Raw genomic sequence first — 22,113 nt, 5'->3', positions numbered from 1 at the left:
TACTAATGCATGGAATAAAAAAAGTGTGTATTATGCATTAAAATTTGTAATTCAATATTTGAAAAATTAAGAAATCAGATTAATTAGAATAACTAGTTGGTGCACACCAAATCCTTCTTTTCCTTCAAGATTTGTGATTTCTTCAATTCCACATAGGTAGCATGGAATTAAATCCCAAAATAAGCTTGTATTTCTTTTTTGCTGTGATGAATTAGTCATTTTATATTGCAATTAACTGGACTTCAGCCGAGTTTGTAAACAATACTCCATAATCATTTTAAGATCAAAATATCAACAATATCAATAATATCGACTAGCATGCACCATATATTCTTATATCGTGAAAAATTGTAGTTGACCGGATTGGAGAAAATATGACGAATAATTTGATCTTATACTTGCCATGAAAAAGCAATCTCACCACACCCTGGTTTCATCGAACATTACAGATTTGTTTACAAGAAGAATCTAGCATGCACATATCCCCACTCTCCCATAAATAACTTTTTTTTTCCCTAAAGAAAACCACTTTTTGTAGGTGTTAACATCTTTATATGTCGATTGTATTGTATGATCACGATTATGTAATTCGTTTGACCACTGACTTTGACGTGTAAATTTGGTCCCCCAGCACAAGTGGCTCTCTAATAGCCTTGGATTTGGTTTGATATTTTTTTTGTTTCTTAATCACTTGCATAATCATATATAGAGTCATATAGTCTAATCTCATTGGACGGTTCAGGCATTTTAAGCCACCACACCACCTAATCTCTTTGATTAATAAACTTACTTTCGCAATCACAACTTTGTAATGAACTCTTGCACTTAAATAATCTTCAAGATAATACATCTTTAATCACAATCTAATCTCTTCCACAGCAATATTGATTTCTTTTAATCACAGCGGCGAACAGGTCTTTTTCCATTTGTTTAAGACCGACTTTGTGTAGAATATTGCTGATTAGCTAATGATAATCTTGCGAGTGCTTCCAAACCCACATAGCCACACGTATGCAGTATATATTTATTTATTTGTTTGTGATAGCTTAAACTAAAAGCATATCCTATGGCTGAAGTGGGCAGGCAAATGATGTATGTGAATACGTTGATGTAACACCCTCTCTCTCTCTCTCCCTTCTTTCTCTCTCTCTCTCTAGAATGTCCAAAAGAGCCATGACAACTGCATGACATGGCGGCCAAGGTATTGGCGTTATAGTAATTTTGCACTCAAAGCATGCTTTTGCGTAGGTCTACTTAGAGCTTGCAAACAGAAGAAGGTGAAGTACATGAAAATGGAGTATAAGCAAGAGGAAGTGTTTGTTTGATTGTTTCGTCGTGGACCATCGCCTTTTGCAAGTGTTTGTTTGATTGTTTCGTTGTGGACCATCGCCGGACGGAAATCATATTCCAGCAACTCATACCGTACAAAGTAAGAACTTATCGATATTGAAGGCTTTGTTTCTCTTTCTTCTTTGCCAAGGAATGTTGAAGAATGATTTTTATTTTTTCGGATTTTATTGGTATATATTTGCAACATCACTTTTATCTTTCCAAATCCTTTGCTTGTCTCTTAAACACAGCATGATGATTGATGAGAGCCTAGAGTTGTTGTACCTTAGTCTATTCAAGCTATAGAATTACATATACTTTGTTTTCAAGTGTGTAATTATCGATCTGGACTTAGGGCTATGGTGTTATTTCCATCTCTTCTTGAGGGGTTGGGAAGAACGAAATCGGGCAAGAAAACGAAGAATTGCCCTAGCGATGTTGCGAGGAAAACTGCAAAAGCATTGGAAAAGGAAGCCAAAAAGAATGAACGCGTTTCGAGTTCTTCCGGCATGGTTATGTCTGAGAGGTCCAACACTCTCTCCTCCGTTTGCTCCAAGAGAGGCCGGAAGGGGATCAATCAGGATTGCTTAACCATTTGGAAGGTAGGTCCAAAGTCACGTGACATTATTTTCGCAGATGCGGTCATAGCTGCATCAGCTAGAGCGGATGTGCTCCCCATATGCACTCGAGCTGGAGTCCCCTCCTTTAGTTTAGATGAGTTTAAAGTAGTATATCGTTTGTATCCATAAGACGTATCATTTTCAGTATTTTCGATAAGTTGGATTTTTTGTTGCAGGAATTTGGATGCCAAGAAGACATGATATTTTGTGGGATTTTTGATGGCCATGGCCAATGGGGTCATCTTGTTAGCAAAAGGGTCAGGGAATCCTTGCCTGCTTCCCTGTTGTGCAATTGGCAAGAGACTCTCACTTCAACATCACTTGACCTGGATTTTGAAATGGAGATGGACAGAAACCTCCATGGTTTCGATATGTGGAAGCAATCCTTTCTGAAAACCTACGCTTCCATTGACAAGGAGCTCAAGCATTCTTCCAAACTCGATTCCTACTGGAGTGGCGCTACGGCTCTGACAATTATTAAGCAGGTAATCAGAAGATTCCGATTCTCTCTTCACGGTAGCACATCTTCACAAACATGTCTATATTTCATCGAGCATCTCTACGAGATATCCTTGGTTCTCCAACTAGGGCTGAAGCTAGTGTCAAATACAGGAACTTTGTATATCTGAGTAGTTTGGTACTGTTTTTATGAAGAGAAAAAAGCATGTACCGGTGGTTTAGCTAGACACGAGAGACTACAATGCTTTCTCAACATAGTATTTAGATTAATGCCATCTCGATTACAGGAATTCAATTAGAAGTAACCCAAAAATGTCCCGATCAATGATCTTTCAGGGTGAAAATCTCGTCGTTGCAAACATCGGTGATTCTCGGGCTGTTTTAGCCTCCGTTTCTGAAGATGGCAGTTTGGCAGCCCTCCAGCTTACAGTGGACTTTAAACCCAATTTACCTCGTCAGCTCTCTTTTTCTCTATTTGTCTCATGGATATACAAATGAGCATCATATTCTTAATATTCGAGGGTCCTTTTCCATTACAGAGGAGGCTGAGCGAATAAATAGGTCGAACGGGCGAGTGTTTTGCTTACAGGATGAACCAGGGACTTACAGGGTGTGGATGCCAAATGGTAAAACACCAGGACTGGCAATATCAAGAGCATTTGGTGACTACTGTGTGAAGGACTTCGGGCTCATCTCAATGCCTGACGTGACTCAAAGATGCATAACCAGCAGCGACCAGTTTGTCATTCTAGCAACAGATGGGGTATGCATTTCCTCGTTAACTTTGTTCAAATTGATTAAGAATAACAAGACCAAATTGCTAGATGGAATTATTGGTTTCAAATATGCCAGAAAAACTTAACTATCCCGGATTCATAACCCCCTTGTCCTCTATCTCCCTACGCACGAGTAACGGTCGCAGATTCATACCGTGCTCTTGTGAGTAGGGAGATGCGAATAGAAAGCGAGTGCCTTGAACAAATCTGCAATCAATTAAACAAAACAGTAGTATTTTCTGTCAAGCGTTGCACAAATGACAAGTAATTGTATGGTTGGTAGTCTCAGAAGTTTGATAAAATCGCATGGCATAGATGAGTAGAAAAAACTCTATATACACACACACACACATACATGAAAGCTTCATCTCATTTTGCATTTCCCGATTTCAGGTATGGGATGTCATCTCCAACCAAGAAGCTGTTAAAATAGTTTCCTCATGTCCAGATAGGAAAAAAACAGCTAAAAGACTGGTGGGATGTGCCGCTCTTGCATGGAAGACTAAGAAACGAGGCATTGCGATGGACGACATCTCAGCTATTTGCCTGTTCTTTCACGCTTCATCCCCGCCACAAGCCAACCATTTGGTCTCAAAATACTCTGGAGTGAAGGAATCTGGGTAAATAAGGATTTTTGTATCCTCAGTTCCTATCAGCGCTGTGTGTATATATATAAGTGTATGCCCTCCTAGTTGATGTAGAGTGCTATCAGCCACATAATATGACAGACTAATACAGTTGTGCTAATCAAATTCTTAGGTCAAATCCTGAAACACGCGTAAATCAAAGCATCAAGCACCATGAATTAAAGCCAATAAAATCCAGCTCAAACGTTTCCAACTAACCTGGGCAATATGAATCTCATACAGAAATGTACTTTCCATTTTTTGGCCCAACAAGGAAACGAGAAGCAATAAAACCACCAATGAGGCATCAAAGTAGTGAGGCGATCATAACTGGTGCATCAAAATGATTGAAGCGGCGCATTACTAATAATAAACGAGGCAGGTTTGTGAGCAAGCACATGACCATGAATTCAAGGCATCAAGATAAACGAGGTATCCATCCACTAAGAGCATCTCCAGCAGTAGGGAAACTGCCCTACCAATTGGGTTTAACAGTCTTTAGGCTGAAGAAATAAGCTCCAGCAGTTCCAAAACAACGGGGCGATTGGGCAAAGGACTTGTTCTTAGAAATATATCTTTCATTGATTGAAATGAATTTACATTGGCATATTTATACATTTCGGAATAAATGATTAGTAAGCTAAACAAATGTAACTAATTAACTTTTAACTATGATTAGTTACATTTCTGTTAAAACAAACTAATTGCACTAAGCTATGAAAATGCTGCTAACATGGACTGCTGACTAGGCTACTTATCTGTGTCCTTATAACCCCTCAAGCTGAACGGAGGGAAACCAAGAGAAAGTTTGGATTGAAGATACAAAAATCTAGCCTTGGACAAAGATTTAGTATGAATGTCTACAATTTGGTTGTGACTACGAACAAACTAAACCTTCAGAAGTTAAGCAAGTACAAGTTCCCTGTGATAGTGTTAATTGATCTCAACATGTTTGGTACAAGCATGAAAAACAAGATTCAATGCCAAAGAGATAGTTGAGCCATTGTCACACCACAAGACTTGAACCTTAGAAAGAGGAAAGCCAATGTCCTTGAAAATTTTGCATATCCAAGTGAGTTCTACTAAAAGTGTGGGCAAGAGATCTATGTTCAGCCTCAGTGGATGAACAAGCAACAGTATGTTGCTTCTTTGCACTCCAGCTGATAAGCTTGCTGCCCAGATAAACACAATAGCCATTAGTGCTTATTCTGTAAAAAAACACATCCTACCCAATCTACATCTGAGAAAGCAGTGACATGAAGATTGTTTTTTTTTTTAAACCACATACCTTTATGAATAGAGCCTTTTAAAAATCCTAACATTTTTTTCACAACTCGAAAATGAGTGTCCCTTGGACAATGAAGAAACTAACATAGTTGATTAACTGCGAAAGAGATGTCAGGTCTAGTCCATGTCAAATATTGGAAAGCCCCAACTATAGACCTATATTTATGTGGATTAGACAACAAGGTATCACTATGATCAAGTTTCTGAGTGCCAAGAGGTGTAGTACAAGGCTTACTCCCTTCCATATGTGTCTTGATAAGAAGATCTCGTGCATACTTGTTTTGAGAAAGAAAAATTCCATCTGAAGTCCTATGTACTTCTAAGCCTAAGAAGTAATGTAGAGCACCCAAGTCTTTTATTGGAAAAGTTGGCTAAGCTTAGTTATGAAAGATTTGCAAACGTAGGATTAGGACCAGTAACTAGTATGTCATTAACATACACTAGTACAATTACCAGAAATGGTTGAAACTTCACAAACAATGAGCAGTCATATTGAGAAATTGAAAACCCAAGAGACAACAAAGTGTGGAATAACTTGTCATACCAAGCTTTGGGGTTTAGGGGTTAGGGTTTAAGGTTTGGGTTTAGGGTTTAGGATTTTAGGGTTTAGGATTTAGGTTTAGGGGTTAAGGGTTAGGGTTTAGTGTTTAGGGTTTAGAAACCACACATCAAATAATTTGTCTAACCCTAAACCGTAAACCCTAAACCCTAACCCTAAACCCTAAATCTAAACCCTAAACCCTAAACCCTAACCCTAAGACCTAAACCCAGCCTTGTTTAATGCTTCTGAACTTGAAACTGATACATCGATTCTTCGAAAGCAAGAATTTGTATCAATTTGTATATGAAAGAAGCATAAGGATTTAATGCTAGGAGTTTGCCTTGTGATCCTGTTAAGTTGTGTTATATAAATTTCATGGCTTAGAATGAGTTGTTGCACTTCCACCTTTTTGAAAATGGTACCCATAAGGATAAAGATTGAGGAATCTTATTACATAATTTGATTTTTTTTATTATTGAATGGGGTGACTTAGAAACTGAGCTTGAGACATCTTCTAACATTGAGAAGAGAAATAATACTAGACAAAGAGCTAGTTGTTCAGTCAATTATCCACTTGGCGTAGGATTTGCCTCATTTCTTGGCATCACAGATTGCAATTTTTCAACAATCAGTGTTCTAAAAATTGGCCTAGGCGGCTGCCTAGGAGTTGGGCAGTCGAGTGTCACTGGGATTTATGCTAAAATGTTCATCAAATTGGGTAGGAGTTAGTCGGCCACCTATGCGCTATTTAGGCGGTCTTGGAGGTGGTAGACAGCTGTCTAGGCAGCCTTTCAGAGCCTCGTCGATTCTTTGTTTCGATGCAATTTGACGAGAAGAAAGAGAGTAAACTAGAAATCTCAGCAACACATACAAACCCCACTTTATTGTTAAAAGAATCTACCTCAGATTTCTTCAAATGTTGCTTGTTCGTTGGGATTTTTGGAATTCTTTTGGGCTTTTGGAATGAAAATTGGAGGTTTGGAGGAGCTTGTGGAGGCGGTGGGAGAGGTCTAATGGGGATAACAACCTGGTTCTAAGAGAGGGAGAGGAGAAGAACAAGCAACATCTTTGTCGAAGAGAGAGAAGGCGATGGAAACGAGGATGCTTATAATACCAAAAAGAAATAGAGGGAGAGGTATGATAGTATAAAACAGCCCATGTGGTTATAATTAGTCGATGGAAACGAGGCACTCATAATAAAAGCAAGAGAGAGGTAAAGTAAATAAGCTGCATGATTTGGCTTTTTTAATTAAGAGATGGAAATGATGTTGCAGAAGAGAGAGAGGAGAAGAGGAAAAAAAGGGGTGGGGTGGGCCGTTATATATGCTTACCATCTTATTAAAATTTTAATTTGAGTTAATGAAACACTCCATCTTATTAAGTATAACTAGTTTTTGTTATAATAAATTTAATTAAATTCTGAAAAATTATAAATCCACCTAGTTTGTCTAGACGCATGGGAGCTTGGCCCCAACCGGCCGCCCAACTAATGCCTAGCGTCATTTAGAACCATGTCTACAATACCCTAGAAAATGAATGACCATATTTGAACATTGAGATCTAATTACTTTAGTCTAAAGTAGGGGGGAGGTGGCACTGTGCAATTTTGGAGTACATTTCACTTTATTTACGAAAGTGCCACTGACTCTCTCTGCCCCTTGCTTTTGTTGGATTTAACTTTATTAACAAAATTGTCTTTGGGCTTCAGAAATGGTTTTGGGTCTTTGGGCTAGATGTGGCCTTTCACTCGGGGAAAGAGACGAAAGGGGGACATAAGGGTTGACGTGTTGGAGGGAGAGGATCGTTGGGATTTTCGGCTCGGGGCGGGTGGGTGTGGCTAGAGGTGATGTATCGGTCATAGGGTTGTTGGGGGAGGAGAGGAGTGGGACAAAGGGACTGACAGATTGGAGAGAGAGAGAGAGAGATGGGAGCTACAGGTTTCGACTGAGTGAGAGAGATTTAGGAATTTTGTCCAATTTTTGAGAAAAGGATGGACAAGGAGACAGAGAGAGGGCATAAAGCATGGTTGTGTGCATTCTATTATAAGGATAAAATCATATGGCTACAAATTTGAGGCATTCAATACTGCGGGACGTTGTAACCACACCCCACAGTTTTAGAATAGTCACCAGCCCTTGTCAACGTTTTTGCTTTTGAAGTACGCACATTATAACACACCAAACAGAAACAGTTGCAACTCCAAACTCTGTCCCACATCGGGGGGTGATGTAGTGGAAGGTTAACAAGTTGGCTATAAGTAAAGCGATACGCCTGTTTCGACCCCTAACCTGTCCTGTCAGGGGTGAAGGATGACTCGTCAATGATCGAAAGTGACGGCGGGTCGTGCCAACACCTACTATTTCGAACACACAATCTGGGCGTGCTAGTTCCACCCTACTTCGGTGGACGTGCTCGTCAATTTTTGAAAGCCTCGCCCTCTGCGGTGGGGCTCCAATAACTCTAAATGGACAATTTAACCAAATGAACATGCGTGTAATTTAATACTAGGGAGTTTTTGTATTCTTTCACAGTTTTGGTGCAAGTCGTACATCTTTTGCGCATAATTTAATAGTAGGATTTTAATAAAAAATCATATTTTTACACTAAAAAATCAAATCTGGTACTATTCATTTTACTTTTTATTTTGTCCTTATGTTAAAATTCAAAGTTTTCAAATATTTTTCATTAGTTTTCCTTTAAAACCAGTAAAAGTGATTCCTGCTAAATTGGTAAAAATTCTGATTTGTTTTCACATGTGAATTAAAGAGCCAAGTATTTCAAATCAAAAGACGAGAAACTGCGGAAAGAATGAATTGATTTTATTTGACTTTTGTTCCTAACTACATTCTTTAAACAGTGACATATGCAGGGCTTCAGCCTCCTCTTTTTTCTATAACTTTAATCTACAAATTTGCCGGACGAGTATTTTCCTTGCACAAAACAATATGTGGACATATCCAATGTTGGAGGGCGGCCCGAGATAGTAAAAGCTCGAATTACTTGAAAATCGTGTTCAATGAAATACTTGAGGAGACGCATAATACTCACTTTCATTGAACACAGGTCTTAGATCTTCCTTCAGCATGAAATCCAAAGGAAAAGAAACCAGATGGCCCTTCACAGATTCTAACCTCTCCATGGGATCTGCTGTCTTCACATCTCCATTTTGATATGATTCTAACTTCTCGGGAGCAATTCCCAAGTCGATAGTTGTGTGCCCAATTTTCTCCTTGCAGAAGGCTATACTTTGCCTGAATGCAGCCCTGCGTGAAGTCACCCGTGGCCGGATGGGGCAAACAATTTGTTAGCAAGTGAGAAAATGTAAGGGATTAGGAGGAAGACTAAAGATGCATATACCTGGAATGTATAAAATCGTTTGGTATGCAAGAAAACACATCTTGGTAGATTGTGGTATTTGTCTGTAAACAAAGAAACAAAAAAGCACATATTGTTATTACTTGCAGATACAAAGCAATATATGACTTCAACAAAATTAAACTCCAAAATATTAATTATTTATTCATCTGCTCGTCAAGATATTTTTCTCCTTGTTTTTTTCACCTTTGCAGTTGCCATCCAGATGTCCTTATAAGTTGAATCGACAATTGGGTCGATTATTTGATCCATCTGACAACACAATGAAAAACGTACAAAGACAATCAGACAAGTGACACTAGGTATCTTAAGATTCACAATATCATTATTGTTACAGCTGTGAATTAACGACGACAGAGAAGAAATGGAAGAAGTGAACAAAACAAGATTTACTAACCTCTGTGGCACGAATACCGAGATGTTCAGACCACAGTGACATGCGAAGACTCAATGAAAACTTTCCAGCCTTCCATGGCTTTCCTCCCATAAATGAATTAATCATCTCTCTATCTTCAATAAGTAGACCAATCTAAGATACAAAATAATGACGGTTAATGGAAGCAACCATGCATGTAGAAGAGGAGCACAAGAAAAGTCAAGTTTACGCAACAGACAGTATATACTGAAATCGTACTACATTTACAATTCTGTGTTTATACGCTCAGTCAGCATTATGTTGCATTTTATTCAGAATAAATACTTTATCAAGTCATTTTGTGCGCTTAGGCCATGCATAACTTCCATAGCATAACAAACACGCTCTGCATCTTTAAGGTTTAAAGCACCATCAAATGTATAATAAGATAATGCAGGAGAAACCAGAGCGGAAGAGATACCTCAGAATCTCTTGAACCAAGCAAACTCCTATCATTGATGTTAGCTGATCCAATCAGAGTTGTGCAATCATCGACAATCATAATTTTACTATGCACATAGATCTGCAGTGCCAATAATAATATAATGATGATGTATTCAAGAGGTGGAAGCTATAAAATTTGACAAACATGTTACCAATATCTTTAGATTGGAAAGAGATGCATAGGCAGGCACAAAGTTACATTGATGATAGGGAAATACCTGACTACAGGCCACAGGACCGCCTTCAAAGAGTTTACCATAAGATCTAAGGCCGTAGAAGGAAATATAATCATGCATCTTTGCACCAAGAATTTCATTAAGATTGTGCAATATTGAATTAGGTCCTCTGCAAATGGTTCGATATTGCCAATGCATAACAGCTCTTACAGATGCTGCACCAGTATCATCCAGACCCCCCTGTTCAACCACAAAATCAGCACAAGGAATATATGGGCAGATATATACAATATGTTATGGACTTTGACAAGAACTGGAACCTGGAAGCCGGGTATAAGTGGTATCACAATTATAACTCTAAAAGGCTTTTTATCATTGTATGCTCGCATAATACGTCGAAATAATGCTTCTAAAACACGATTCCGTATAATTTCATCTCCTGAAAGACCTGATATGAAAAATTGATTCTGGGAAGAAGTTGCAAAAAAGTAAAAGGATGTCAGAAAAAATAGTTATCACCAAAGTCCCTTGCAGGATATCCAGAAAGATCAGAAAGCAGAGACTGCATAGTGCAAAAATGTATCCACAAAGAAAGAGAAGTTCTCAATATGGACTAAACGCTGACGAATGGACAAGAAATATCATACATGACTACTAGCAAATTCAACTCAAGCAGAACTTTTCTTTTTGAAATAAAAATCAAAAGCAGCAATAATGCTTGTCAAATTGTCGAGAAAGCTTGAAATGCTCTTTATTTTGAGCATATACTTCCTGAAATATATGATATATATAAGTAAGTCTAAATTATTACATAAGACGAACTTACATAAGAACATTGAAATACATTAGGTATGGGTTTCGTTACTTTCGTATCATCGCAAAGTGAAGAAAATTGAGAAAGAAATTTACCTCAATGTAAATAAAGTGCTCTGATTTGTCGATAAGAGAGCAATAAGCATTGTGAATGCTCTCTTCAACTTGGCTTGTTCCTGCTGACCACTGACTGACACTTCTAATAACCTAAAAGTGAGATGTTGTTAGGAACATGCAGGATGCAAAGTCCATTATCACAATCAAACAGTAAGAAAACAGAAACATTTACTACGCATTAAATGATTAAACCCTCTGACATTTCTGAATATCACCTCCTCTGGAGGTTTATAGAGTACACGTCCCCTTGGAAACTCAACTTTGATTAAAATTCTATAGTCCTTGTTTCCCCTGGTTCAATTCCTACAACATTGTTCTAAGCAGTATGTTCTTCAAGGTTACTTAATTTGACACTTATAACAGATATATCACTACATAAATAACATCAAAATAGGAAGATGGCAAATAAGAAATTAGAAGCCAAATCAGAAATGACATTTGCAATAATATGGAATTTCAAAAACACAAAGGAGTTTTGGTTCACCTGACATCGACATGAGCAACAAGGGCCAACTTGTCCCGATTCATCTGTGAAACCACCCTTGTTGCCCCGTTCTTGTGTTTCCCACCACTCTGGATCTTTCATGCCAGACTGTGCCACCCCGTCAGAAGCCATTTTTCCATGTCGAGACAGAGAATCAAGGTCATCTACAAAGCCTCTCATTGGCGTATCAGGACCTACTGGTGCAATTTTTAACTTCCGGAAAGGGAAAGCAAGGTTGTTGCTAATCCTGCTTGGCTGATCAAGGAGATCATGGGGAGAGTCCGACCCGTTTAGTTGTGTGTGTTCATTTGGAGAATCCAGCCCATCAGCTTCTTGGGGTATAAGAAGTGGAATATCTTGACAGGATGATATCGATGAGAAGGAATCCGTCCTTTTATGCTCTTTGTGATTACTAGCGTTCTTACTTTCAATCTCCACCTCTTGGCTTCTTCCCATGTAATGAGGAATGACCATGTGGTGCTGCGGCATAAGTAGTGGAATTGCTTGTTCGTTTGGAGCCTTATTTCTCTGAAAGAATATATACCGACTTAGCACATAACTTATTGTAAATCAAAATTATACCATCCTAGCAGGATATCAACCTTTGCATAGTTCCAGCGCTGAACAAAATGTCTAGCCACGTCACGGCAGGGTGGTCCCCAAAGGGCACAGTGAACGTCATGCCAAGGCATACGAGGATATTTTCCACGATCCAACTCATCTTTCATTGTATCCTCCCACGAATTTGGTTCAGATTCCCTGACAGGGTTATATTTCAAAAACCATATTTCACGACAATGAAATCATTTCAGAAAAGATCTAGAGCTAGGTAACATATAAATTTAAACCCTTAATAAAAGATACAAAGCAAAGAAAAATAAATATGTATAAATACGGATATCATGTTTCTGTCATTATCTGCGGATAGTTGTCAATGCATAATCCCAGAGTAGACAAGAAGCTCACCTTGGGTTGTAATAGTCCTTTCCAGGCCATATAGAAGGAGGGCAATCACCCACTTTATGCTCAGCAGTATCGTAACGACCAAAGCATAAATCCAGTCCTCCAAGAAAGCAAATCTGATAATCAACAATGACAAGTTTTTCATGGTGGGACCTATATGTAACAAGTATTTAATATCAGAAGCAGAACAAGATTACATGATAGGGGAGTTCCAAGAGACTTTCTGAATAAGTAATACAAAATCTACAAATTGATTTGCAAATACAGCGCGTACCATAAGTAAACACCACTTGAGAAGTGGTCAGGATAACGTAGTACCCTCACATTCTCGTGAATCCCGAGTAGTTTTCTCTTGCTATAAACACTGTTGATTTTCAGAGCAAGGGCTACCTCTTTATAGAGAAGAATGTATATCTGTAGACATGTTTCAATATCAAAAAATAAGAAATAACGTCTAAATCTTATTTCAATGAACTGTGTTTAAGTCAATTCACAGATGATGGACATGCAAAGAATTAGAGTTTAAAGTATATTCATAGATGACGATCCTGTAAAGAATTAGAGTTAAAGTTTGCTTGAAAGTAAGGTTCACCTGAACCCCTTCCTTAGCTTTTTCTTCCAGTAAAGAATCAAGTCTAGAAGAAGCATGAGCATGAAATGGACGCCGCAGGTACAGTTCTGGACACAGCCACCAGCCACAAATAAATATCTGCATGGAACTTTCATTCATCAAACAGAAGAAAAATGAAGAATGATACTTATGATAAACATCTGAAAGGTACCCAGCAAACTGAGAAGAACACACCTCTGATTTTGCATCCTCAATTGCAGAAGCAATAGCTTCAAATGCTGACTGACCATCTATAAACCATTGAGCCTGACTACCATCTTCAGTCAAGCCTCTCGGAGGTGCAAAAGAGCCAAAGCGGTGAGGATGACACCAGCCCTCTGGAGGCCTGAGTCCAGCATCATTGATTGAAGCAACCCAATCTTTCACTTTGGAACCACTCTTGACTCTCAAATTAATGCTCCGGCTTCCACAAGCCACCTTTTCAAGTTTCACTTTACTTATCAAAAGATTGTCTGGATATTCATTATTAGGCAGATAGTGCCCGCAACAACAGGCTACAAAATTGAGGGAAAGGTCTACTTGCAAACATAGAAATTCGTCAGCCACCAGCAACTTGTGCATTTTATTTATAATTAACTAAGAACAATATTCTTACAGGGGTAAAGTTAGCAGTCAAAGTTCCTAGTTTATTTTTAAGTTTTTAACCCTAACTCACATGGTTGCATTCTACTAGAGAATTCACATCCAAATGAACATAAACCATAATATATAGACTTCCCAGAGTAAAAGCAATATGCATGACCATCTGATAGAATCATTTATACACAGACCTAACTGGAATTTCAGGGAAGAAATCACAGGAACTGCAGTTTAACAAATCTGGAGCACCAGATATAACATCAGAAAGGGAAAAAAAAAAAAAAAAAAAAAAAAAAAAGAAGAAGCCAAGTAACACTAACCTTAAATGTATGCCTTAAAGGATTCCGCTCTTTTATTTCTTTTGCCAGTGAGACGCGGCCATCCCCATTGCCATCTGAGGTTGGTAGTACATCAAATACTATTATATCCAAAGGTTGGGTATCAAAAGGATGTGCCAGCAAGGCCAAGAATCCTGGTTTTAATACAGCCCAAACCTGCACAGGATCAATTAGACGGTAATACGAAGATAACAAGTGAGAAAAATACCTTAAACTAAAGACTTAAAAAGGATGAGGAGATTATGCATGTGATATCTCTTAGCTTGTATATCTGTTGTCCAAAAATAATAGAATCTTCTGTCACTTGATTCCATTCTACATTTGGACTCCTACCAACAAAAAACCTATATTTTGTCGAGTATCTAAGAAATCACAGGTCTCTTTGAGTTAATTAAACTTTCACAGACAGATTACTAATATGACTGGAGAGTTGACCGCCATAACTTTGTCACCAATGTACTCAAGTTACAAGTGAATATAAAAGAGAGCTTATCAAAAGGACTTCTTACCTTTTGCCAATTGTCATTACAGCAATTGAACCAACGACATGCACAACATTTCCTGGTAGTATCATCCTTTGGAATTTTCGGAAGATGCTTGACCATCACATAGTCTTCTTTTAGCTTAGGGCCATATTCTGGAGAAAATGATAACATGGAGACCTCCAAGAACTTGCAGACCTACAATCCATAATTATTGAGGCTTAGACATTTAATAAGCAAACTGAAAATAGCTAAAGGCAGAGGACGTTCAAAAAACACCGTTAATTATAGCTAATTTCAATTCCAAAACTAGTTATTTAAATCGACACATGTGATTGACATTTAGAAAGAACAGCACCAAGCACACCTCTCGAGAGTTCACAATGTCCATGTTTCCTAGAAAGTGGTTTAGATACCCTTGCATTGCGACCTTAGATCTCTCCGAAATGGATTGCTCCCTACCCAGCGCAGGCCGGATGATTGGCAGAGCAGCGCTAGATGGAACATCTCTGAACAAAAGATGCAACTATAAGATTTATGACAGTAATTCCAGAAAAACGTACACAACAAATATAAATTTAACAAGTAGTGACCTGTTTTTAGCACTTTCATCGTGCTGCAGGGGAACAGTCTCATCATCCTCATCATCTTGCACCACATCTGTGTGATCTCCTATTCCTAGATTTTGAAGCCATTCTTTAACCTTTAATATAATGTCACAAACGAGATTAAATCCCAAACTTTCCGAGATAAGCGGTTAACTGCCACGTGCATACAAGAGTGAAAATGCAAACTGGCTTTCCGCTCACAAACTCAGACGGTAAGATAAAAAAACACAGACCTGCTCTTGCTTCTCTTGAATTTCCTCAAAAAATGCACGCTTCTTCAATGCGAAATGCAAGTAGAATACATGTGATGGTTTCTTCACTAATCGCCACTTAAACTAATGTTTAAAAGAAAATTAAAACACATAATCAGTCCATGAGAATCTTAAACAGTAATCTACAAAGCTAAAGCTAGCAACTTCACAACTTGATATTAAAGCCAAAATTCGAAAAGAGTGGACCCAATTAGGAAATAACACCTCAATTTTACAAAGTAAACAGAAATGCAATGATTCTAGAAGATTCTCTATCGTTAAAAGTTAACGACTTTCTCTTGACTTAACATCCTGATATCGGATTTTCTCTGCACTTATCCAAATTTTCTCGGCATCCAAACACATAATTCAGATTGAAAACTGAAATTCAGAAACAGAGAATCAGGCAAAAGCGTGGAGAAATAGAGAGAGATCGGAGTTGCGTGCCTGCTTGTATTGGAACTCGATGGTGTAAGAGAGAAGCACGGGGCTGATATCGCCGGCGTCGGGACGGGAGACGGAGACGATGGTGGCGCTGGGCAACTCGTCGAAAATCCGAGCGGGCTCGAAGGATGAGAGACGGCAGAGAAAGGAGGAGGGCGATATGGCCGACTCCGATCGCATTTGGAGGTAGCGGGATCCGCCCCTGGAGATTAACTGCTCCGATTCCATTTTCCGGTTTCGATCACTTGGAGATTGATCTTAAAAATTTGATCCACTTTTGTTGTAATTTGTTTGTTGCAGGATATAATTTGAATAATAAAACGAAAAGTAAAACAAAATAACGAGACGGAATTCGGGGGAGTCACCGCTCGCCACAAGCAAACGACGTCAAAGGAGTATTTATTTTGGTCAGAAAAAGGAGGGAGGGAGTCGAATTCTCCTCAAAAGTGGAAACTTCGAGTTTTATTGGTTTATATACGTGGAGTTGTAGGGAGTCGACTTTAAAAATGGAACAATAAGACTTGGTTTGGTACTGAGCCGATTCTGAAAAAAGTTGGCATAAAAAAACGTTGAGAGCTGTTTTTGTGTTTGGTTAACATTCTGCTTCAGCCCGGCTTTTTTTCACATTTGTTTTACATAAAAATTTACCAAACACTATAATACTGTTTTTTTTTTTTTTTTCAAAAGCACTTTTACAAAAAAATTTACCAAATACTCTGCTGCTTTATTTCACAACTGCTTATTCTCACAACATAGCAAAAACAGTTTTTTTTCAAAGCACAACAATACCAAACCAGCCATAAGAAGCATGTTTTGTACACGCTTCCAACACTACCAACCAACTTATGTGTGCCATGTCCTATCTAATTTAATTGCAGTCCATAGTTTATATCAAATTAAATTTGTTTGGAAGTGATTTAGAAATAATTGACAGTACATCCAAATCACCAAAACCACCTCTATGATTCTATCTATGTTGGGAATAGAACATTTTTCCCAATAAAACACTTTTCGTTTTATTATTCAAATTATATCCAAATTTCTAATATGCAAGTTATGTTATAAACTTCAAGGTACATATGAACACAAGTGCTAAAAAGAGTACAAAACGAGCATGCTGGTTCATCACGTAATCCAATCTTATCCTTACCATGAAATTTATCAGATAACCCAAATCTTTTAGTGATTTGGTTTGGGATTTATATCTAACAGTCCAAAATGAATTATAAAAGACTGGTTGGTCCAGATTGTTGGTCAAATTATTGGTGCGACTAGAATGTTGTGCATGTTTCAGAAACAAATGTGGGTACTGCAGTCCTATCAATGTTCAACCATTTTCAAGATACGGTGCCAAGAAATGCGCTTTTGTTTTCTTAACTTTGGAATATCGGAATCAGCGGTAAAAGTAGTTTAGAAATCGCAGGCGAATTTAACAAGGAACTAAAAGGGGAGTTATTGTGTAATCTCATAAAAATTGCTGAGTTTACCAAACAAAGCACAGAAACACACGTCTTACCCACTAACATTCAACCACAACATGGGCATCGGTCCCTCGTTCCAGACAGCATCGACGCCGAGGATGTCCGCCCCCTTTCCTCGACTCACATGAGATGTCATTTGTATCTAGATCGCTTACATGTAACTAGAAAGAATGACATCTATTCTTTAGCCCGGAAAGAGGACCATTCTCAATCAAATTGCATTCTGAAAATTAGCACAAACATACGCCTTGACTGATATATTCAACAAAGTTACCAACACTGCAATCAACATATAAGAAAATGTACTACTCGATCTCAAAAGGTTTAACAGTTTCTTTAAAGTAGCTCACGAAATAAAACTTCTGTATATATAAATAAAACTTAACAGCAATAACGTCTAGACTTCTGGTTCTTCAGTGCTCGGAGTAAAGGTCCGTCGCTACTCACTTCTTTGCTTTCTTCGCACCTCCCCTGCAGAAACGAACAGAAATGTTTCATTTCATGATCCTTGTGTCCAACAAATGTACAAGCGTTAACACAAGATTTCAAGTAAACTTACTCAGACTGTTGGGGTGCGGCTGCTGGTGCTGCCTTCTCTACAGGTCCCTGCAACATCCAGACACAAAAATAAAAATGAATGTCCAAAAACATATGTTACAAACGATCAACGTGAATTCAGCACAAAAAAGGGCAATCAAAAGATTTTCTTAATGTCTAAGCCTACTTGTGCCAATCGTTCTTCACGGCGAGCATGCTTCCTCTCTCTGCTAGCCTTGTTCTTCGCACGCTTGGCCTCAAACTGGTCAGCTAGAGTCTTTTCTCTGGCCTTCTCGGCCTTTGACTTGTGGATACTCTCCATCAACACACGCTTGTTCTTGAAGACATTACCTTTCACCTTCATGTACATGTCATGGTACATGTGCTTGTCAATTTTCTTGGACTCTCGGTACTTACGGAGCAAGCGCCTCAATACTCGCATCCTCCTCATCCAGAGGATTTTGGTGGGCAGCCTTGCCTCCCTGGTACCCTTGCGCTTACCTGGAAAATTTAAAAAAACTCGTCATATCCTTTACAATGTCCTTCCTAGTAACAGTATGGGAAAAAGAAACCTAACTGAACTAAGATGGTTTGCAGAAAGAAATATGACCATAATATGACAAAAAAATTGCTGAATCAATTGAAGAATAACATACCATGACCAGAGTGACGACCCTTCCTCTTGGCCTCCTTCATTCTCCGAGCACGAGAACGGGAGTGGATCTTTGTTGGTTTCCTGATGATGAACCCATCCTTTACCAATTTCCTGATGTTTTGCCCTGAAAACCGGTTATTATTATCATCAATCACATCAAAGTCTATAAAAAACCCCAAGGCAAAAGAAACTAGCGCAGATAAATCGAGAAATGGAAAAAACTAAGATGTATAAAGCACTACTTCGGTTGTGTATAGTATGGTGATAAAAGTGCAATCACAAATATAGCGGAACTATTGCAGCTGGGACTTTAACTTATCAAGTAATCTCATAAAGTGCAGTGCCTTCGGAACATTACAGCAAAATATTATCAAACATTATGGTGCATAAAAAGCATGTTCTAGACTTCAACCAAAACCAATAATCAGATTTTAACTGCGAGAAGGCCGACCGCAACGCAAACTTTTTCGATAAATAACACGGAAGCACATTGGATAGTCTTAATCGATCATTTCAAAAATCGACGATATGCAGTACATACTCGAATCATTTCTCTTGCTAAACTAAATTAATTAGTTATACTAATCAATTGGGTAAATTAATCAACTCAACACCGTGTTTATAACATAAATACTCTCCTATTAAATCCAATCGAAATAAACTCGGTGCAATACTAATCAATTGGGTAAATTAATCAACTCAACACCGTGTTTATAACATAACTACTCTCCTATTAAACCCAATCGAAATCAACTCGGTGCAACAATCCAAATTCGCACAAATCGTAATCCAAAATTTTCAGATCCAAACCCAAGAAAAAAGCAAAAAACCTCGAATTGAAACGAATTGGAAGAAGCCCTAAAAATGAAAAGAGGGGTACATACTGGAATTGGCCATGGAGATCTCGCTGACCTCATTGGGGTCAAGCCAGACCTTTCCTTGGCCGCACTTGAGGACGCTGGCGGAAAGCCGCTTCTGGAGCTTCAGCGACACCATTGCTGCTACCTCTAGGGTTTTACGAGAAAGAGGAGACTTGTAGGCTGTTTCAGAGGTCGGGGATGAGTATAAAAGGCTAGGGTTTTAAGAGGCTGAGTTGGTGGGTTGTTTACGATTTTGGAAGTGTGGGCTACCATCGACCCAAAACTACTTTCCCAAAAGCCCAATATATTGGCCCCAGTTCTTTGAGCCCATTAGCCCACAAAGCAAAGGTTCGGGTAAACCGTAATTTTGGTAGGTGTGTTTGTTAACTTTGCCTTGCAAAAAAGATCATCATGCACTCAATTTTTACGGAATGATAAGAGATAAATTACATTTCGAGGAGTCCATAATAACTTGATGAAGTGAAAACGACAAATCCCTTTTTTTTAAGGTAAGTTACTTTTATTTTATTCAATGTATCTAAGCAACCATTTTAATTTTCGACATTCTTTTGTATATCTTTAGCATTTCGGATGTCTTTAATTTTTCTTGGTTCGAACCATCTATGTCGAGCCATTACTTATGCCCTTTTATCATGATTCAACAACAAATGCTCACTTTCATTTCACGCTCACTATGATTCTTTTATAAGCTAATTTTTGTTTACTCTACATTCTTCTTATTCCAGTTCTATGTATGTAAACATGCTATTAGTAGATCCTTTTTTTTTTTTTTTTTTTTTTTGTTTTTTAAATTTCAAATAGAAATGAAGAAACTAGGGAATTAGAAACGTAAAGCCATCTCGAGTCGTAAAGAGCCAACATTAGTTTTAGATTATTTTAAAAAGAGAAATACTAAGAAAACTCTCTTGAATGCATGCTTGTATGCCACTTCATATTTTTGGCATGATATTTTACAATGTTCATACGTAAAACTATGAAATAACATAAAATTCATAAAAAAATCACTTTTAAGAGAAAGATGTTAACGCTTCTCTTTTAGAGACCCAGTCTATTGTTCGGGCTTTTGTCAGCAAACCCAATGCAAGTTGGATGCAATTTACTCAATTGAGATGTCCATCGCCGACGTCAAAATTGTACCGTAGCCACCCGCCAACGAATAACAACTTGGCCTTTTCACAGCTGTCGCCAATTTCTTCTACTCTTCATCAAGTTCCCGTCGTTTCCCTTTCACCGTCCTGATTTTCCCGCACTTCCCCGGAAAATTTCCCAACCAAAATTCCCAACCGATTCCGCCAAATTCACTTTTCCCACAAATCGAATTCATCGGCGATGGATATCTCTCTTCTATACGACACCGTTACAGTCGCAACCACCGCCCAGGGCCTAGGGTTCGCCAAGTTCCTAATTCGTCACCATGACCTCACATCCAACAATCAAATCTCCATCACCTATACTCATGCCGATCAGCCTTCGCCTTCCAATGGAGTCCCCCAGATCTCCGCCGTTATTTTTTCCTTCGACGCTGTCGCTCCGCCGCGTGCCCGGCCCAACTCTACCAGAACCGCAACTCGAACCCTCCTCCGCAAAAAACGCCGTACCAGACGGAGACCTTCGAGCGGCGACGATTCTAACGACGGAGGCGAGGAAGACGGCGGGTTTTTCGGCGGGGATGGTCCGTTTTTCAACGGAGGATGGGGAGGCAGTGGAGGTGGCGGCGGCGGGGGTTGGAATTTCGATAGGTTTGGAGGGAATAGTTGGGATGAGTCCTCGTCGTCTTCGCCGTCCGATCCGGCGTTCGATTTCGTCTACGAGGTGATGTGTTGGATTGCGCTTTCGAATTGCGTGCACTTCGCATTCAAGAGGGTGATTCGAATATTGGCGGATGGGTTGGGAGACGCCCACAGGGAGAAGGTGCCCATGAGATTGACTTCGGTCTGCTGATTTGGTACCGTTTCGTTCTCAATGCTTAATGTATGGATTGGGGAAAGAAGTCGGGTCTAATTTGTGCGTTTAGTTTGGTTTTCTTCGATGCTCGAATTTGTATATATTGTACATAAATTGCCATTGGTGTTATGAATGGGTGGTCTGATTCTGTTAATAATTAATTTTCCTTTGAATAATATCTCTGCTCGAACTTGATGATTGTGTAAGTATGAGTTAATGCTAACTCTTAGGAATATGAAATGAAGTTCTGTGTTCGAAATACGCGGAAACACACTGACTAGTACAATGTCAGAGGATTGGGACATAGATTACGCAGATTTTCTCGAAAAACATTGATTCATTTGTAGGCATTTCAAAATGTGATTTTTTAGAGTAAGATATTGATGTTTAGACCTTCATCCCGAAGTGGAGCTTAGAAGCATACTGGGTTGTATAATGCCAGAGGATTGTGATGATAAGTTATGCAGATATTCTTGGAAAGTATTGAGGGTAAGCACTTCAAAGTGTGACTTTTTAGGGTAAAAAGCTGTTGTTTGGAGCTTTAGACCCCTATCCAGAGGTGGAGATAGAACAAGTTACCGTGCTTATGGTAAACTTACGTCCAGTCTTGGTGATGTTTTTGTCTAGGTTTAGTTCTTAGGTTAGGTTCTCGACGATAGTAGTTCACTGTAACCTCTTTGTTTAAATTTGAATGGGCAAGTCTTGACAAGAGCAGCTTTGTGGTATTGGTATCTTAGGAGTTAGGTCTGATATGCACTATAAATTTATTCAAGTATCTACGATGTCATATGGGTTTGAAAGTGCGTAGTATTGGAGTGAAGTGTTGTTCTATCTGATTTTATGTATGGCTTTTGATA

General features: G+C 38.7%; 4 protein-coding genes across 5 annotated transcripts; 2 read left to right on the top strand and 2 right to left on the bottom strand.

Annotated features, from left to right (window-relative positions):
• The first annotated feature begins 1,061 nt into the window (after nucleotides 1–1,061).
• On the top strand, nucleotides 1,062–3,957 carry LOC137738318 (putative protein phosphatase 2C 34). The gene is made up of 7 exons (XM_068477955.2): nucleotides 1,062–1,110; nucleotides 1,249–1,429; nucleotides 1,685–1,931; nucleotides 2,126–2,434; nucleotides 2,745–2,862; nucleotides 2,948–3,171; nucleotides 3,578–3,957. The coding sequence occupies exons 3-7, from the start codon at nucleotides 1,689–1,691 to the stop codon at nucleotides 3,806–3,808; spliced, it is 1,125 nt and encodes a 374-aa protein (XP_068334056.2). The 5' UTR covers nucleotides 1,062–1,110; nucleotides 1,249–1,429; nucleotides 1,685–1,688; the 3' UTR covers nucleotides 3,809–3,957.
• Nucleotides 3,958–8,436: 4,479 nt separating this feature from the next.
• Nucleotides 8,437–16,234, bottom strand: LOC137737729 (phospholipase D zeta 1). 2 transcript variants are annotated; one of them, XM_068477278.2, is made up of 20 exons: nucleotides 15,762–16,234; nucleotides 15,297–15,398; nucleotides 15,049–15,158; nucleotides 14,823–14,964; nucleotides 14,483–14,653; nucleotides 13,956–14,129; nucleotides 13,231–13,473; nucleotides 13,018–13,134; nucleotides 12,700–12,839; nucleotides 12,429–12,578; nucleotides 12,065–12,221; nucleotides 11,463–11,990; nucleotides 10,958–11,068; nucleotides 10,369–10,515; nucleotides 10,091–10,288; nucleotides 9,850–9,951; nucleotides 9,411–9,542; nucleotides 9,200–9,265; nucleotides 8,996–9,057; nucleotides 8,437–8,901 (listed from the first exon to the last, which is right to left on the bottom strand). In XM_068477278.2, exons 1-20 carry the CDS (start codon nucleotides 15,984–15,986, stop codon nucleotides 8,652–8,654), a joined length of 3,327 nt encoding a protein of 1,108 aa, XP_068333379.2. In that variant the 5' UTR covers nucleotides 15,987–16,234; the 3' UTR covers nucleotides 8,437–8,651. The 2 variants fall into 2 exon arrangements, with proteins under 2 accessions (XP_068333379.2, XP_068333380.2); XM_068477279.2 differs by lacking the exon at nucleotides 10,369–10,515 and having other exon boundaries at nucleotides 15,762–16,203.
• Nucleotides 16,235–17,469: 1,235 nt separating this feature from the next.
• LOC137736588 (large ribosomal subunit protein eL19z) lies at nucleotides 17,470–19,500 on the bottom strand. Its single transcript, XM_068475831.2, has 5 exons — nucleotides 19,316–19,500; nucleotides 18,433–18,555; nucleotides 17,964–18,277; nucleotides 17,799–17,845; nucleotides 17,470–17,710 (listed from the first exon to the last, which is right to left on the bottom strand). The coding sequence occupies exons 1-5, from the start codon at nucleotides 19,425–19,427 to the stop codon at nucleotides 17,683–17,685; spliced, it is 624 nt and encodes a 207-aa protein (XP_068331932.1). The 5' UTR covers nucleotides 19,428–19,500; the 3' UTR covers nucleotides 17,470–17,682.
• An 837-nt stretch (nucleotides 19,501–20,337) lies between these two features.
• LOC137738015 (uncharacterized) lies at nucleotides 20,338–21,432 on the top strand. Its single transcript, XM_068477615.2, has one exon. It carries the CDS (start codon nucleotides 20,642–20,644, stop codon nucleotides 21,251–21,253), a length of 612 nt encoding a protein of 203 aa, XP_068333716.1. The 5' UTR covers nucleotides 20,338–20,641; the 3' UTR covers nucleotides 21,254–21,432.
• The last annotated feature ends 681 nt before the right edge of the window (nucleotides 21,433–22,113 follow it).

This window comes from Pyrus communis, chromosome 13 (assembly GCF_041283825.1).
Source record: "Pyrus communis isolate YQ-2024b chromosome 13, ASM4128382v1, whole genome shotgun sequence".
Classification (NCBI taxonomy): domain Eukaryota; kingdom Viridiplantae; phylum Streptophyta; class Magnoliopsida; order Rosales; family Rosaceae; genus Pyrus; species Pyrus communis.
The sequence above is the reverse complement of the archived record's forward strand: the minus strand, read 5'-3'. Positions and strand labels throughout refer to the sequence as shown.